At 41.8% G+C, this 19,591-nt stretch overlaps 1 protein-coding gene across 2 annotated transcripts in view; it reads left to right on the top strand.

Moving 5' to 3' along the window:
* tbx15 (T-box transcription factor 15) overlaps positions 1 to 16,738 on the top strand; it is a 47,733-nt gene extending 30,995 nt beyond the window's left edge. For both annotated transcript variants that reach the window (XM_037110492.1, XM_037110491.1), the window contains 4 exons: positions 4,279 to 4,446; positions 5,040 to 5,104; positions 10,864 to 10,961; positions 14,838 to 16,738. In XM_037110492.1, coding sequence (XP_036966387.1) covers positions 4,279 to 4,446; positions 5,040 to 5,104; positions 10,864 to 10,961; positions 14,838 to 15,670 — 1,164 coding nt within the window. In that variant the 3' untranslated portion in view covers positions 15,671 to 16,738. The remainder of the gene's footprint in view (positions 1 to 4,278; positions 4,447 to 5,039; positions 5,105 to 10,863; positions 10,962 to 14,837) is intronic.
* Positions 16,739 to 19,591: the final 2,853 nt, after the last annotated feature.

Raw genomic sequence — 19,591 nt, 5'->3', positions numbered from 1 at the left:
ATTGGTGTATGAAAGGACGTGACGCCACAGTGTTGCGTCTGAGCCCCGCCCACGTCAAATGAACAGAAACTGTTGTGACTTTGGTGGAAAGTTGGATGTTTAAAGCAAAAATCTGAGATCCTTTTAGTATTTACATTTAAATCTACTTTAAACATCTACTCTAATCCAGAAGGAAACACACAAGTTTGAAGATTACACTTTCTTAACATACAAATCCAATGATCAGTTTATGAGATATAACATGATATAATATAACGTTATTATCAGTTGGCTGATTACTCTTATTTCATGATTATAAATGCAATGCAGCTGTTAAAATCATCAATTTCTGTAATTTATATATATAAAACTACAGTGACATCTAGTAGAAAAGTGAAAGGTATACTTTTACAAGATGCTTTTAACATTATAATGAGGTATTTTCTTATTATACATTATACCAACGTTATAACATTATAACAAGTAACCTTTCTTCATATATGCTAGTTATCTTATGACAAGAAACAATTCATGTTGTAATGGGATATTGTATATTGTTGCTACGTGACATGTAAAACAGTAAAATGTGGTAATATAATGTGGAAATATTTTGTTAAATTGTGAAATGTTGCATGTTATAACAAAATCAATGGTATATCTTATGAATGATTTAATTTTGTTTATTTGTACTTTGTTTAAATTCAGTTAAGTCTAAGGGATACACCAAGTTCATTGAGAAACTAAATACAGTACAGTTTAGGAGAGATGAAAGACAAAAAGACAAAGACAGCAAAAATAACAAGAATAGTAAAAAACGTATGTAAACACATAATATCTTGTCACATCAGCAAACTTCTCACCTTATAACGCAATACTGATACATTTTTATTTTGCTGGCGAGACAGCAGTGCACTCATATGTATATAAAAAAGTGAATTACTTTATACCGATAGTAATTATGTTATTTCTTGCATAGAATTCTTTCCTTTAATTCCTAATTTACTTTAAAGTAAAAAATTCAGAGATCACATGACGGATCTCACTTTTTTGCTTTCAACAACATTTGCATTAGGACTTTGTATCGTACGTCAGCTGAAACACAATCACGCAGGATGTCATACTGTAAACTAACAGCACTTGAAAAGTTTTTGCCCGTGTGATGCCTCGTTGCCTGGCCGGACCCCTGAGCCCTGGTCCTCATGGGTCCTCGTGGCCTCATGCTGTCGCTCTGGCCTGTCGTCTATTTCCTGCCTGTCCTCGCTGGTCCATGGGAAAACCTAATAAAAGACTGAGGCAGGCTGGAATAGCCAACATTTTTTTGTGACTTCTCTTTTGTTTTATTGCAGCTTTGTTGTTAATGATCCATTGCATTGTAATGTATCAATGCTGTTCATTCAGCGCTCCGCTGAAGAATTTTCTACACAGTCTGCTTTAAACATTTGCCTGTTTTTCCGCCAGTAGGGAGTCTGGAAGTTTAGAGATGCAAGTTTTTCACATGATGTGATATCAATACTCTCACCGCCCGTGACCCAAAGTGACGAGTCCTCATTGTTGCTGGCTGTAACAGGATGCAGTTTCTCCAGTAATTTGACAGTTCAAACCAGCCTGTGGGATTCATTGCTTTGATCGTCACATTTTTATGGTCATCAAAGTGTTCTTAACTATGTTTGAAAATCAATTTCGGCCACATTGTCATGTAAAATGTGCTTTGTTTACAAAGTCTGGTGTGATTTGACTTCATGGCGATACACACAACATCTGTTATGAGGGATGTGTTGGTGTCTCTCTGGTGTGAACGTCCAGATGATTTTCAAAGGGGATGAAAAGGGCGTCATTACCAACCATGAAACTGAAAAACATCACTTATTAAGCCTAATTGCATTTGAGCGTGAACAACTGTCAGCTGATGTCCTCTGGCTGCCCTCTCAGTTCAGCATGTCGATGTGTGATCCGCTTTGACTTTACATCACCTCAGGCCGACCGGGGACTACAAGTATGACTCCTCTGGGCCATAAGGCAGCTGTGTGTGAGTGTGTGTGTAACATTTCTGTTACTAAAACATGACAGCAATTCAACCTGCATCCCCTTGAAATCTTTTTGCTAATCCAGCTCTTTTTTTTTAAGCTCTTTTCTGGCAAAATGCCCTCTGTATGTGTTATACTTTTCCCTCCGTAGCAACTGTTTTATAAAAATATTGAGGAAGAAGTTGATTCTGCGCCAACACTTAAGGCTACAGTGGCTCAGCAGACAATGAAAAACCATATCCTCAAAGAGCTGACACGAAGAGACAAATCTGCACTGCATTATTTTGAAGCCTTGATGTCTGACAGGCTACTTTTATTCTGAAATTTCCATTTTTTAAATGCTGTTTAACCAATTGAGAGAGCAGCAGCAGGAAATCAAGCCACAAAATTTGAAAGTATGTCTTCCCTGGTGTAAAACCGATGCCAAGACATGCAGCAAGGAGACTTTTGTTTCTTTGAGAAGGCGCAGTTTTGCCTAACAGTTGGTGAGCAAAAGACACCACAGCCCCGCCCACACGGTTTGATCGACAGGTGATCTCGGTGCTGACCACACCACAGAAATTAGCGCTGAGCAAAAAACAGGGACTGTAGATTCCAGCATGCATCTGTGTGCATCCATGCTGCAGTCCAGTCATTATTAGTGAATGGTCTTGGTGTGTGTGTATGTTTGTGTGTGTGTGCGTGTGTGTGACTCGAGGTCTGGAATGTTAAATGTAATGTTTCTGATACTCAGAACAGTTCCCCCCACGGCCCTGGTTTGAAATGACCCCCTCAGTCTCAGCAGAGCGGGGGGGTCGGGGGTGTTTGGCTCTGGGTTGGTTTTCTCACTCTCAGATTAATCAAGAGCAGACCGAGGCCCCGAGGCTAGGCTGGGGCCGACACCGTCTGACGCCTCCGCTCTGCTGTGAAATAATCCTCGGCCCTCCTGCGAGCATCTCTGCAGTGTGAACTCGTTTCCTCTTAATGACACATTGCCCTGACAGAATGAGTCTAATTGATGTTACCGAGGACTTGTGTGTATTGTGTGTTTGCTGAGAGGAAAACTGAGACTACAGGTTTTGTGTTTTCTCTTAAACTGGGAAGTTTTGAAACACAATCACACATCCATACAGTTTTGCATATGACTCTATATGATATTCCTTTTAATAAGTGTTCCTTAATGGGTAATAATAAGATTAATGATACTTTATTTAGAATCCATTATAGCATTTAATAGCAGTTAACTTTGCTTTTTGAAGCCACTGGCTCTAAAGTGAGAACAGCGCCTTGTTATGTTAAAAGATCCATTATGATGCACTTAATAATAAATAACCATTCAGCTAACAATGCCTTATTGTCTCATCCTATAATCTAACAATAAACGTGTTTATTGATGCTGTAATGAATCCTTGTATTGTCTCGTAAATTTTACTAAGCATCTTATTAGGACTTAGGGCCTTCTTCCTATGAACTTATGCTGATTATAAGGATCTTCATGTTAACTAATAATAATAGACTAATAAACAGGAAGTTGGGGGAGTTCAAGGTTGTGGGAAGAGTCATAAAAAGGACTTTTCCCCTGGGGACAGAGGTGTGCGTCAAGAGTGTTAACAAGAGTCAAGAAACATTTGCTTTAATGTTATGTTCGGTAAATTATCAAATGTGAGTAACTGACATACTTGTGTGACTTACATATCCTATGTTACATGTTACCTGACCGAATGTAATTATGTTAACCCGCAGAATGCTCTTTTCCTAAACCTAACCAAGCATTGTTTGTGCCTACGCCTAACCAAACCACAACGTTCTCACAATGTTAACACAGAAGTCATATGACATGATAAGTGAACTGCTTGTCAGCAAGCTCTATTTTGAAAGTCTAACCAGATGATGCATGTAACGTGTTATTGCTATCTTAAGCATTGAGCCTTCATATACAGAACTGATGGCCGAGTGTCATAGTTTGTGTTGTATAGTCACTGATTAAGCTGCTGTATCTAATGAGTTTGGAGGGAGAAAGTGTTGGAATAAATGACTAATCTTAAGAGCCTTCATTTGTCAAATTTATTTCCTTGCTTTGGAAGTTTGAATCCTCCTCTTCTTTGCTTTGTCAACCTGCCATTGAAGAAAAATCGGAGTCTGCACTCTGGTTATTTTTAAATGGATTAGCACTGAATAGATTGTGAGGACTGGAAAATGTTCTGAATTTGTGAGATGTCATAATCACACCGTTACTCCAAATAACACTAACAATGTTAGCTCCACTTCAACTTGTGTCCTTTTCGTATTTTTTCAGATCATCCTCCACTCCATGCACAAGTATCAGCCCCGTGTCCACGTCATCAGGAAGGACTTCAGCAGCGAACTGTCTCCAAACAAGGCGGTGCCGAGTGGGGAGGGAGTTAAGACATTCAGCTTCCCTGAGACTGTCTTCACCACCGTCACCGCCTACCAGAACCAACAGGTCTCTTATTTTATTTCCTCAGAGGGGAATCGCATCAATCAGTGCCCGCGAATCTGGGATCCTGTAGTCTCAACAATGTGTGCAAATGTAAACAATCCCTGCCAAATCATTTTGCACAATCTTTTATTTTTTATTATTCGCTGCAGGATGTCTGATTATTTTACCAATCACTACAGATTTTGGTGTGAGTGTGATCTAAATCATGAGCTTTTACAAGCGACTTCGTATGCCAAAGCCAATTAATATAGAGCCTCAGTCTCAACAAGGTTGCCTTGTAATCTGCGTTGGGGAGGGCATCATCTCCCGAGAGCAGATCTCAGGTGGTGCTTGTAAAATCGCCTTTTATTAAACTTCCCAGAATGCAACCACTCTAATTCTTTGAACTAACCATTTGGACTATGGAGCCAATTGGCAATTGACATGGTAGGGACCAATTATGTTGTTGTCCAGAAAACAACGGATGGCTTGCAGCTCTCAGGATCACCATAATTGATTGCAACATGTTGGCATATCGAAGGGGTTTGAATGAAAACATTCATGTAAAGCCGCCCTAATCACAAACATGTCCTTTTTCATGTTCGCCTTGTCTGCAGATCACCAGACTAAAGATCGATCGCAACCCGTTCGCCAAAGGATTCCGGGACTCTGGCAGAAACAGGTACACTGCCACACCATCTCTCTACTGACCGAGCAGCCGCAGCCTGTTACAATTTAACATGTCTTTTTTTTTTTTTTTTTTAATATGGAAATAAGCCTCTGAAGATAGCACTTAGTACCATATGCTGCTCCATATAAAAACAGCTGCTTTGTCTGTGGCCCACGAGGAACAATTCAGATCTGCAGCACAGACTTGCTGAGAGTGGTGGTGGATGGAGTCGGTTGTAAACCTTCCCTCCCTCTCATTCGTCACAAAATAAAAAAAAAAAAAAAAAACTGTTCATGCATTAAAATGTAGGCACATTTGTTGTATTGGCACCACATGACATGACAGATCATCATACATTATCAGGCAGGCTTTTTATCCCAAAGTCACTGCGTTTCTATTCTTCATTTAGCGTGGTATGATGTGGTGATTGTATTCCATCTTGTTAGACCAAAATACGTCGTCGTTGTAAACTTGCCATCACAGCAGTAGCGGCCCAACAGACTCGTGCTCGTACATGTTTATTCTTTCCACAGGCAATTCAAAATCTGTGTTACTCGCATCTGGGATCGTGGAAGTTTTTACAAATGGCAGTGTGATGCGGCACTACTAGACAATGTTCTATGAAATGGTGCTGAATTATAAAACAAATGACAACAAAAACAAACGTTTTCTGGACCGCCGCTCAAGAACATTTTCCTTCAGTTTAATCTCAACACACACACACACACAGACGCCTGTGAATTTTCATGACGGGGCCCTAATTTCGACCCTCTCGCGTGGACCACGATGACAGAAGGTGAGCTAAAAGTTACTAAATTGATGCTCACAGTATTATTAACACTCTGACTGAGGAGATGTTTTTTTTTTTTTTTTTTGCACAGCCAAAAAAAAAAAAAAAACAACCAACCCCCCCAAAAAACAAAATAAACAAAAACCTCCCGATCATTATAAGACACAAACAGGATTCTTTAAGATATGATGACTCTTAGCCCTCGTAAGTAAGAACATTTTGTACATATGGGCAACACCATGCGCGTGCGCGCACACACACACACACACACACACACACACACACACACACACACACACCATGCAGACAGGGTGTTGTCGCTGTTTTCTGTCTCCATCAAACTGTGTGACGGCATACACACTGCCTGGCTGCTCTGACCCTTTTGTCGCTCTGTTAGCCGTTGCATCAACTTTGTTATCACTACAGCTGTGGTGATGTCAGCCAGAGACAGCACTCCTATTGGCTGTTGACATTTTAGAATGATAAGTCATGCACTGGTCATCACATACTTTTAGAGACAGCGAACAGACTAGTTAAACATGTTTGAGTTTGTGTGTAAAGACAAGCCCTCGCTGTCTCTTCTTTATTGCTTGTTGCTTCCTTTAAGTTTCCTCCTTACCGTCCTCTTTTCCGTCTTTTCCTCCCTCGCTCTCTCTGTCTCTCCTTTCTCTTGATTCGTCTCTCTCTCTGTCAGTCTCTGAATTATCATATATAACTTTGGTGGAGGAGAGGAGGAAGGAGAGGGGGTGTTCTGAACCACCAGACGCCTCCGCACATGAAAGCAGCCCCGTCATCTGGTCTGCATTATTGGCACACAGATATTTGAGACATCTTTTTTCATTTTTCAAACAATAGACCGTTTGATTTATGAACTGGCATTAGAATTTCATTGCAGAAAAGCTACAGATGAAAAGATAACGGAGAATGAGCTATTTGTCCGGAGACAGAGAGAATGAATTTATCCTCACGTATCGCTGGTGATGCCTTCCTTTCAGCCCTGTTAGGATTTGTTCTGTTCAGAGCTCAGCTTCTGTCGCCTTAAAAACCCTTTCTCAGTTGTTTGGATATCCACGCTCTGTGTATAGAGCGGCTCTTTGTCTTTGATTATTCCTGAATATTGTTAGAGAGCTGAGGCTCTGACCTTTGACCCTCTCACTGCCGCTTTGCATAATTATGGTGATTTAGGAGTTCAACTGCTCACATACTGTAAGTCACTTTGAATATAAGGGTGTCTACTGATCATAACATTATGTGTATTTGTACATATAGTATTATTGAATTCAAGGTATTTTTACATTAGATTTCACATCACAGCTGACATTTATTTGTCATGTAGGAAGGAATGTAAGGAATAAAAACTTGCACATTTTCAGTTTAATCAGAAGACTGTTCTATGATAATAAAACAATGGTGGCGATGAATACTAAAATTATGTCTTGAAATATAGCAGTTAGCATTAATAATGACAACAATAGTTAGATAATAAAGTTATAACTATGTATATAGAGATATAAATTATATATATTTGTTTGAAATGAAACATACACAAATAAAGATATGGTGCAAAACGTCAGAGCAATGAAAACAAAGCAAGAAAAACCAGTCAAAGTTTGTTTCTGACCGACATCCTTTACTAGAAGCCGAACACAGGAAACATGTTGCCTGCAAAACAATTGTTTGCTTATGGTACGGTGCGCCTGCGACTTTTATAAGTTTAGATATGTTCAACTTTTCCATGCAAGGCACAGTGTGTGGTACGAGTGTGTGGGAGCTTTAATTACTGGATCTGAAACATTAACCTGTTACAGTTAATTACGCCTCATTGCTCTTGCAAGAGTTGATTAAGATCACGTTCACATTCATCAGTTCATCAAATGGTTACAATGCACAGCAGTGGACGTAAGCATCAATGTCAGTGCAGCTTCTTCGGTTGATAAACGGCTGTCCGATTTGTGATTGGCTCCTGTTTGATAGAGGTGAATGTTATCTGATTTTACATCTTATTAGAGGTGGATGCATTGCCTTTGCTCAGTGTATTCTGACTCCTCCAGCTCAGGCGTAGTTGAGCCTATGAAAACACGAGTGTCCTGTCAATTAGGAACGTTCACTTTTTCAGTTCTTACATGAGCAAGACACCCAGACAGACATGGCAGTCACATTTTGTAAACATACTGTGGATCCTCGCCAAGATGTTTAGATGTGAGCCATGAGCGAGCGCTGTCTTCTCTCTCATCTGTCACTTTTCTGCGGCTTCTTTTAGTTCTGTTGTTACTGGTTGCAGCTGCCGGGTCACAGAATCAAGTAGTCATTTTTATGTCAAGTGCAGACCAGTAGATACAACCAATCATGAGCTGATAGGATAATAGTTTGAGACGTGAAGATATGTGGACGCATAGGAGCCAAGATGTGTGACTGAGTGGAACATGTAATGAAAAAGTGTAGGAAAAAGGAAAGGAAGAACATTTTTCCATCCTGTCTGACAACGTCAGAAACATTCTTTATCTGTATACTGTGCTGAAGTATCACATTCATATCCACTGAGCTGAAGGCCAAGATTTCTTGGCAGCACAGCTAGATCAGATGTGCATCATTTTCATTTTCCTGTAGCAGCATGTCAACATATCTGGCATGTTTGGAAATCTTTGATTCTTGACTCAAACTCAAGTCCAGTTCAGTGGGTTTGGTTTGAACAGTGTTTTGTTATTATTATTATTATTATTTTTTATCAGTTGCAAGGAGTGGTGAAAAAAGGTGAATTCAGTTTGATATGGACGTTACAGTTTACTCACTGAATTGAAAAAGTGTGTTGAAAAAGTGTATTGTTGCCAACAACTGTTTTTTTAAAAATTTGTTTTATCAACAATCAGGTTAAAAATAGGTAAATACAACAAAACACTGTTTCTGATAATCAGAAAAATGCTCAATATCAGATCCCATAATCACTTCCGGATCCCAGGCTGGTAATTAGTCGACCCATATTCAATTCAATTCAATTCAGTTCAGTTCAATTCAATTCAATTCCATTCAAACTTTATTTCAGACTCTCAAGAGGTTCCATTGGAATGAAAAGAAAGAGCAATAAAAAGAATACAATTCAATAAAAAAAAAAAAAACAAGCCTAAAAACTCAAATTTACCAAGCCTGCATGAGTACAAATAAACTTTTACACTTTTTCACTTTGATATTTAAGCACATTAAGTCATATTTTAATGTTATCTTTGCTTATACTCAAGAATGACTTTTGATTTTTTACAACACTGGTACTAAACCAGTTTTAAGTGTTAGAAGATAAATTATAGTTTATCTGCAGTGAGGACAGCACCACTGTCAACAGTCGTCAGAAAACTCACGCTTCTCATTGGATTTGGGCTGTGAGGTGGCAGCAGTGTGAATGCAGCCCGTTTGCTGTGAAACATTACTAACTAATTCCACATTGAGGGCAAATTCTAAATAAATAGAAAGGGCAAACCTGCGCTGCTAATTCTCAAGTTAAGCACCAACTTGTTTTCCTCTTCCCGGCTTTCTTAATGGCGTCTTAATATAGAAAGTCTCCCCCAGCTCTGAGTTATGGCGGTGTCGTCAGTTGTGTCTGGTGACCCGGCTTTACGGCCGGGCGGAGGGATACAGCTCATTTGTTGGGTTTTGGTCCCGCAGCAGAGTGGCTGTATGAATGAGTGCTGTGATGGCGACGGTCCGGCCGATTAGCATGGCGCACTAACGAGCTGCCGCGGCCAGGGAGTTAGTGGCCCTAAAATAACACGGGGAGCAGAGACGGGCGCTGGCTTCCCTGGGACGGGGCCGAGCGGCGCGCAGGGATGTAAATCAAGCAGGAAGGAGAACCGTGTACAGATTCAAGATGAAACGTCACCCAGATTTATGTGCACAGTAAAAACCTGCTCCTTTTTAATGGCTCCAGTTTCCTCCGAACAAGACTCCAGTTTCTCCCCTCCCTCTCTCCCTCTTCATACACTCTTATTCAGTCTGCTTCATTTAGCACCAACCTCTCTCTCTCTCTCTCTCTCGCTCATACACACACACAATCATCACCAACATCACTTCCCCTCTCCATTCAACTGATCTTTTAAATATGTTTTGCTCTTAATCACAAATATACAGTCAGTCTCTCACCCAAATCCATCCTTCTCCAGTCAGTAACACACACACACACACACACACACACACACACACACACACACACACGCATCAGTCATATATTTTCTGACTTTTCATATAAAATCGCTTGTATTTAAATATATAATATGCAACAATTCCACAGTAAGATAACACAAACACTAAACCTCTGTTTAATATTTTGTTATTGAGTGAGTTCTCCCAAATCTTTCCATTTGAGCTGTGTTCAAATCCAGAGGAATTGTGAAATTCATTATCGCACACAGGGATTACAGAAAAGAGCGACAAATTGCAAAAAAAATTATCACTGTATCACTGACTTATGGGAAAAGTGCGGAGAGAGCAACGGGAAGAAGTGTAGCACAGAGCCACAGGCTGGAACCAAACCCGCCCTGCTGCCTCCACACATGGGGCACACGCTCCACCTGGCGAGACCACAGGGCGCCATCTCTCAACGTTTCAGTTTTCCTGTCAATCACGATTAGGGTGGATAAGTACAACATGGACGACTGACGGTTTATAAATAAATAAGATCCACATTGCGCAAAATAAAAACAAGATGATAATCCAAACAAATGCTTCTGATCAGACCACAGAGCTGACTGTCAAAGATCCTTTGGTAGGGAGCTCCACAGCAAAGGGCCCGGTCGACCTCATCTGCCAGCAGAACTTAAGGCTTCAGTCTCAGATCCTAGATATAAACAGCCATACAAAATACATTCTGAGACGAGCCTCCTTCCATATGACCCCACACAACACACTGTCTCTCTCTCTCTGTTTTCATATCATCTGGTCAACACATACGTTTTCAGCGTTCTGAAGTTTCTCTCTCTCTGTGTCTCCTTGTCAGGACTGGCCTCGAGGCGATCATGGAGACCTATGCTTTCTGGAGACCTCCTGTGAGGACCCTCACGTTTGAAGACTTCACCAACATGCAGAAACAGCAAGGTGTGTGAAAACACTGAAGTTTCCCTGGGTTTCCTATGAATTGTTTTCTGTACAAATAAACGGGAAAAGATAAAAAGACAAAGAATATTATTGCAACTTTAAAGGGGCACTATGTAGTTTTGGAGCATAATAGATAAAATACATTCAAATTAATAATGTGTTAATAATACTGAATCAGAAATGCGTACTTTTTTCCATAAGTGAAGAAACAAGCAGTTATCAATGAAAATAAGTTCCCAGAACACTGTTTGAAGCTAGAAAGGTGGCAGGGTCCGCCACATATAAACCAAGTAAAACAGTATAAAATTGTGTTGTCCTCTGAGGTCAGTTTGTTTAATGAGTTTATTCAGTCATGAAAACAAAGAGAGTTTGTTTATTTAGTTTGTTTAAACAAAATGAAAAGTCATCCAATGAAGATCTGTCTCTTCTGATTAAAACTTTAAAAGTCAGGGTCAGATCGCTCGCACACATAGTAAAAACTGGTCTCTGCAGCTGCACTTTGATGGATTCTTACTTGGCATTGTTGTTGAAGGCTGGTTGAAATCTCTCTTGTTTTATTCTGAAAGACTGACATCCAAAGCCGATGATCTGTCTTGCACCGGACGACACCCAACAACCAACTAAATGATCCCCGGCACATTCGTTACATGCTTTTTGCTTTTCTGACCTTATGTAGTGACAGAACACGACTTTTCTGTGCAGTGACTCCATTTGATTTCTAAGCCAAGGTTTAGTCAGTGTACAAAATGCAAATGAAATGAGTTTTTTCTTTTTCAGCACATTTCTCCTGGTTGAACACATGATCTTTCAGCTGCCTGTCTCAACCTCGAGGCAGTCCTTCCTGCTGCTTTTTTCCTCCCAAAAACATAAGGGAGAAATCTAGATCACAATATGTGGTGTACAATCTGCTGCTATTTCAGTAATATATCCTGACTTTTAAAGTCACAGGAACAGGGTAAAGAATACTACATACTGTAGTTAAAGGATTCACCCAAAAACAAAAATTAATGTTGGACTACAAAACTTCACCCGACTTTCCATCAGCATGTTGAGGAGATAATGACTGCATTTCCATATTAAGAACTTGTACTTAAACTGAGAGCAGCGTACGGTGATGATTAGCATGACCTTGTTGCACATGCTGTCCCGACCTGAACTCTCCCTCTGCATATTTTCCCCTCATATATCACCACACGCTGCATCAGCTATAGTTGTCCTTCATTTGAGCTTGGCCATACGCTGCTCCTCTGGCACGTCGGCAGGCGTCTGCTGAACTTTTCACATCGCTCGCAGCCCTTGAAAGTAAAATTGTTAAACAAACCCCGTGGCTTTTGGACGGCTCCACGACACGAGTCCGAGTCGGTCGGGGCCACCTCCCTTTGTCTCAGCTCCAGCGCCGGCACGGGGTCTTAGTCATGTGTCATTTTGAGGGTCACCGCGCTTTGAAGCGCCTCCTCGCCGACACTATCTCAGTTACCTTTGGGGGTCAGCATGACGTGACGCTGCGGACATGTGTTTGTTATCGTTAAACTGCTCCAAAGTGATTAGGATTTAATCAAAGTCCCTGCACCACCAGTGAACCCTGTGTCACTATGACAGGACACTGTGTGTGTGTGTGTGTGTGTGTGTGTGCGCAGTGACGTTAAGTGTGTATGTATGTTTGGCCTTATGGCTCATACACCCTTTTCCCTTCAAGTAATCAACTATTCCCCCTTGGCACTGAAGCACCTCGAGCCCTTCTAAGCAGAGGAAAACATGACATCATCAAACTATCGTCCTCTCTTTCTCTCTCTCGTTCCTCAGATGTATCTACCTTCCTTTCTCTGTCTCTCCCCTCCTTTTCTTTATTTCTCTCCCTCCCTCAAGCCCCCACCCCTCATCTCCTCGAGCAGAGCAGAGCAGAGCAGAGCAGAGCAGAGCAGAGCAGAGTGCTGCAGCGATATTATCGAATGCATATGGTGCAAAATCAGAACCCCAGCCAAGCAAGTCCGGGATTATTTAGTTATGCCTCCTCCTCGCTCTTGGTTCAAGCTGAATTTATCCAACGGCAAGATGAACCCAGGCCAAATTCTCATTAATACAGAAATATGCGATTGATATCCCACAGCTATCATTTCATTTTGAAAGGCTTGACTTAGTGGATGTCAGAGGCAGGGTCCGTGGCTTTTTGTTGAGGAGAGGACCGGGGATGTGGGGCGGCTCTGTTGACCAGACCCAGTCAAAACTAAATCCATATTTATCCCTACATACCAGCCACACAGTATATTTTACGATACACTGCATGATCTCAAATCCAGTAGAAAGAGTAAGGCCCTTCAATTAGTCCGGGGCTAAAAGTTTGAAAAAGTCCATGTGGATCGACAAGTTTATATTATATTAAATTGGTGGCAGGTGAATTCATAATGTTACTGACTGCTTACTTTATTAGTCTGACTCAGTGCATGTGGGCTGCTGGGAAATGCTCCCTGTGGGGATTACTACTGCATTCTGCCTCCGTCTGCTCCTTATGAAGAGAGAAACAACACATGCTGAAACTTAAAAGATACAAGCAGATGATGAAGAGTTTGGACGGAGAGTTCGGTTGTTCGTAAGAATACGTTTTGAAAAACAGATTCATACGTTCCAACCAGTTGTGGACGAGATGTTCTCTCCTGCTCTGCCGTAGGGTAGAGAGGATGTGGAGGTCCAGCACCGAGAGACTCGCACTCCCCACAGGGAAAACCTGTTTGTTTCATGCTACACTCCACAGGAAGGAGGTCAGAGATCAGCAGGCAGGGATTCGTGTCACTTTCCCATCATATCACATTTTCTGAGGGAAAAAAAAAGAGAAAAGTTTCTTAACAGATGTAAAAATATGGCAGCCAAACCACTAGGGGTGTAAAAATTCAACAATATAAATAAGAAACCAGTTTTAAAGTTAAAGTTATGACTACTAAGTGATGACTTTAGCCTGGCTTATTCTAATTTATAATGAATGTCACATGCAGCAAAGAATTGTATCAGATTACCCAAATCTGAATGGATTGAATAATTCCATAATAAAAAGAATCGTCAGTGAATCGTATCGTAGCCCATGTATCTAGATATGTATCAAGTTGTCTTATAATGCACACCCATATAAACCACTTGTCTTAGCTAGCTTATGTAAAATGAATTAATAATAACTTAATAGACCAATTTAACACTGATGCCTTTACATAAACGTCTTCATAATTTATATAATCTAGCTAATCTTAATGGCCATCACAACAGCTGCATTGAAAAGCAGTCATTACTACATTACTACATACTACAACACAATTGTTGGACAGTTGTTATGCTAGTGTGCTGTCACCAGACAGACAGACAGACAGACAGACAGACAGACATATAAACACTGTCTTCAGGACCACATTTAGCCATTATGAAGAAAACATTAAAGTTCCTTAAAGCTTCAAATTGTACAAGTGTGACCATCCATCATGACCACTAATTATACCCAGAACGCCACTGTCACTGCCCATTACTGCTTCAGCATGGAAGAATTTTACCAACATGATGAAGTGATTTGGTTTGAATCAAGAAATAAGTCTTAGGAGAGATGAACAGTGCTCTGCATCATTGGTGACATTGCCCTTTTACTTCATGAAAGACATTCTGGGATTGTTTGTTCCTCATCAGGTCTTAGATGATTCCATCCAACAGCACAGACACCTCAGTGGATTACATCTATGTCCAACAATACACAGTGTGATGTAGTACATTTTAGTTCAGAGGCCCACCCTCTTAGACTCAGCTGGGTATCATCTTGTAACTTATCTTTACTTTATGTAAAAGTGCTCTTGACTAAAAGCACCTGTCACTGTGTTTAATTCTCCCTGTATTTGTGTTTTCCAGGCGGCAGCACAGGCACATCTCCCACCACCTCCAGCACAGGCACACCCTCCCCTTCTGGTGCGGCACACCTCCTTTCTCCCTCCTGCTCCCCTCCGACCTTCCACCTCGCCCCCAACACCTTTAATGTGGGCTGCAGGGAAAGTCAGCTCTGCAACCTGGGCCTTTCAGAGTATCCAGCCTGTGCTCGCAGCAACATGGCGGCCCTGCAGGGCTACGGCGGCCTGGCCGACAGTTCCTACGGGCGCCTCCAGGCTGCAGGAGGTGCTGTGGCCTCTGCTCAACCCTCTGAATCCTTCCTGCCACAGAGGACTTCCTCCTTGATTGCTGCCGGCATGCAGGGCAGCGCTCATGCCTCCCTGACTGGCGGCGGGAGCGGCGGCGGCTCTGGAGGCAAGATGGATGCCTACAGTGGTCAACTGGGTTCCTTCCCAGCCTCGCAGCTTCAGTACGTGATGCAGGCCGGAGGTGGCTCCAGCTCTGCTTCGTCCTCTTCATCCGGATCCTCCTCTTCTTCAGCCCACATGTTCAGCGGGAGCCACCACCATGTGCAGCAGGGCTCCTACAACGCTTTCTCCCTGCACAACCCTTACAACCTGTACGGATACAACTTCCCCACCTCTCCTCGCCTGGCCGCCAGCCCCGAGAAGCCCCAGGGAGGTTTGCTCTGCTCCTCGTCTCCGGCCGGGGCCTTCGCCGAGCGCCAGTACCTGTCCAATGGGAGCATGGACACTATGCACATGATCGGCAACACCACCAGCGGCCAGCAGGGCAGCAGCTCCTGTGACGGTCGTCAGTATGGCTCCTCCTCTCAGATGTCTATGCACATGGTGTAGAAACTGGCATCGAACCTCAGAGTCCTCCATGTTCCTAAAGTCTTCCAGCTGAAAAGCAAATTTCTAATCTATGAACCTGGTTTGGTGTCGATGTTGAACCGGTGTTTGTACTTTTCAGACAAAGGATATCATCTCATGTTTTTTTGTTTTTAAAGACACTCCAACACTTACAAAGCTTTAAAAAGGGAGTCAATACTATTATTTAATTATCTTTGTGTTAATAAAGGAAATAGTGGGACTGCATCCTGACTTCTTTTACTGTCTCTGACAGGAAAGGAACTGCAAACTCCTCCGATTGTAATAAGAAGGAGAGGTAGGAGCCTACAGGCTCTGGCTCTAGAAGAGATTATCAGTTGTGAATCTGTTATGGTGCAATAGTAGCAACTTTTCAAGGGACTCATTCTTGATTTTTTTGGGACTTTAATGCCATCCGGTCATGACATCATGCAACCAAAGAATCTTCACTGTGATCCAGAGGAACTTCATTTTAGAAATGTCATGGAGTCGGTGGTTTGCCGTCATGGTCTGAAGTTTTGGCAGGAATGAGAGAGACAACTGGACAACTGAATGACTCACTGCTCCACAGACATGCAGGAGATGAAGAATCTGCTTGAGGTGCCAAACAGGGTGAATACAACATGTGGATGCAGTAAGTCAAAGAACTGTAGGTTGGGATAACTGAGAGAAGCTCCCAGCACACGCCTGCTGGGAGCTTCGTGAGAGTTCAGGGCTTCATCAACCCACAATCCTCAAAGACTGGAATGGCTTCACTATTTTTGGGTGGATTACGTTTTTAAGCATTTATATAAGATGGCGAATGCAATCAATAACATAAGCTTCAAAGTTGTTGTGTGAAAAGTTATTAAAGAAGCAATAGCAAAACAGAGTAATTAAAGTATGTTTTGGTGTGTTGTAGAGATGTGTATTTAAGTGCTGAGCAATATAACAATTTTACAGGCCAATCTGTTATAAAAATGTGTGAAAAAAGGGATATAACAAAGGAATTCTTTTTTTGAGGCATTTAAAAAAAAAATGTAAATACAGGTGCCAAGCACGTAAAAAGCTCAATAAACGTTTTAATTCATGTACATTGTTTTGATTTTGTCTCTTTGTTCGCAGGAGCCTTTCAAGCTGTGTCATATGCTATGAAGACATTTTTTTTCCCCCAAACTGACAGGAGTTGCTCATAAAATAATTTGGAGCGCACAAACAAAACTAATTATAGTGTTTACTGTGGGTAATCATCAGAAATATTGATGCCTTTACACGCTGGATGGTTTGTATTTCACAGCTATTGCAGACTATTGCAAATGCACTGATAAATTGTGGAGAACATGCACTTTTTAACAGCGTTTAAGACAAACTGCTGTCAGTCGAAGCCTGTAGGCAACAATACCAACCAGTGTCATGATTATTAATCACACGAGAGAGTTCTCGACTTATAAAACACACACATCTGCTCTGCACCACATCACAGGCATGAGCTTCAAACGCTGACGCAATACATCGATCATAAACCAAACTGGAAGAAAACGACCCAAAAAAGACAAATTTTCTCCCTGCTGGTTCTGTTTATTAGGAGAATGAAGAATAAAGCTCGTGTGCCAACTGCACTCAGCTGCACTGCTGTTGTGCTCGACGCACATAAATATGGCACCTGTTTAAAGAGACACAGAAATCCCCCTCTAATCATTTGAACCTCCGAGAGAGGGGAAACTTGCAGCATTTAGGATCATTACTAGCTTTGTGGTTCCCCCTCTTGTTACACAGGCACAGACTCCGGGGATTTAACCCGGGCCAATCAGCGTCCATTACACGGATGTCTTCTGAGCGGCTCTCCCCAATCACTTCCTATCATGTGTACGGCTCCAGCCATGAAATATCATATCTGAACCCTGATCAGAAAATGAAGGGGGTGCGGGACCGTGGAGACAGCGACCCAGTATTGGAAACACCTGTTTTTCCAAGCATGACTTCAAATAATGAGCAGGGTGATGTACCGGAGAGAAGCGCATGATTTCATAATTTGGCTCCGCTCCACCTATCTGGACATTATTTCCAATAATTATTCATGTTATTTGTCTGATATACACCCCCTCTGTTATTCCAGCAGCATTCAAAATCACCCCGTCCCCCCTTCTTGTCGCCCCCCCCACCAGTCCTCACCGCAAACTTACCTCGGGGCCAGTTAAATTAGGAGATGTATTTGTAAAGAGGAGCAGTGCACATGGGCCTACAGAGCTGCAGTATGACATAATGCACAGCAGGTCTGTTTTTATACCGTAAACTATCCATCAGGTCCTTAAGTGGAAAAGAATGGCGGAGCTTGACTAACAGCCGCTCTCTGCCTTTCATCGTGGCGTCCTCCATCAGAAACAAAGTATGCAAACGATCCCATTGATTGATTAACGGCAGTGTGCGGCCAAGCTTGCTGTAAAACATGAAACTGGAACAATTGGAGATACAGGGCCGGGTTTTTTAACGAGATCCTCTGACAGAGATGAGAGGGATCTGGTGCCTAATCTGCCGCTTTGAGCCCATTTTGAGTGACAGCCCGCTGACTGGAAGGTATCCCATAATCCCCCTGTCGCAGTCATTGATCTTCCCGTCAGAACACATCTCAGACATTTTAACAGACTCAGAATCGCTCTCTGGGGAACTTTACTGGACGCAAGTCCAGCCAAGGAGGGGGTCAGTGACCATACGCTAAAGAGGAGAAAAAACTTTCATTTCATGAATCTGACGGTCTGGTTTTGATACGACACAGTCTGAGTTGATATCAGACGCTCCAATCAGAAATTCCTGGTAAACTATTGCCCTCTTGTGTTTATTCCTCTCTTATGCTTGAGATTCCTTGGCGTGACTCATCCTCACAGTAAATTACTGCTGACAGGGGACGTAGACCCACTTTTCTGAGGTGTTACAGTGTGCCTGACATGTGTATTGAGGCACTAAATCACCACTCTTTCACAAAGGGCTTTCACATACCTTCAGTCGCCGTACGCCAGTGTTCTTTTTCCCTTTCAAGGAACATCTTGAAACTATTTTAGGATTGATAAAGTCATGATACAGATGTCAGGCTTAAAAAAAAAGAAACATGCAGACTCTGGTGATGTGGCCAATGTTTTTACAGTCACAGAAGATCTCCGAAGGAAAGCCGCGCTCTCTAACTGAAGTATGATGACTCACAAAGTAAAGAGGAGCATGTACTGAAGCTGAGATAATGACCCAATCTGATCAATCGTCCTATCACGTGCTGCATGCACATGCCATTATTTTGTGACTCACAGTTTTGACCCCTCACAATATTAAAATTAAAGCTGGTTAGAGCAGAAACCTCAACACAAATCATCGGCTTGTGAATTTTGGTCTCTGGCAGCAATTCCCTTTTATTTATTACAGGCAAAAATACACTGTCAGAATCATTGTTTCATTCAAATGCTATTGTAAGTTTCTGATCTCAATACATTCTTAACCGTGACAGATCATAAACCATCTATTCTTTAACAGCAATAATGAAAATTATAAAAAAACCAAAACAAAACACATGCTTCAGTTTTCTGTTGTTTCCCACTTTCCTGTAAGACTTTTCCGTAATGTCACAGTTCAGTTTTCTAACAGCCATAAAGGTCCCGAGGCCTGAATATACCCACACAAGACGTTGACAGTGGCTGTAAGCTTTAAACTATGCCATTCTACCTACTCCTCAGTTCTACATGTGACGGGCTCTGCAGTCAAGTTAGCAATCATGTAAAATATGCTATGTCAGTTTATACTTTGAAAATAAAGCCTGCTGAAAAGCATTTTGCATATCATGACACATAATGATGTTTTGGTATTATCAACAGTTGTGGTTTGGTTAGGTTTAGGCTCAGAGCCTACCACGGTCAGGTTCATACTTGTATGAAATAACTTTGTTCT

This window comes from Acanthopagrus latus, chromosome 9, assembly GCF_904848185.1.
Source record: "Acanthopagrus latus isolate v.2019 chromosome 9, fAcaLat1.1, whole genome shotgun sequence".
Lineage (NCBI taxonomy): Eukaryota > Metazoa > Chordata > Actinopteri > Spariformes > Sparidae > Acanthopagrus > Acanthopagrus latus.
This window is presented reverse-complemented; position numbering and strand designations above follow the sequence as displayed.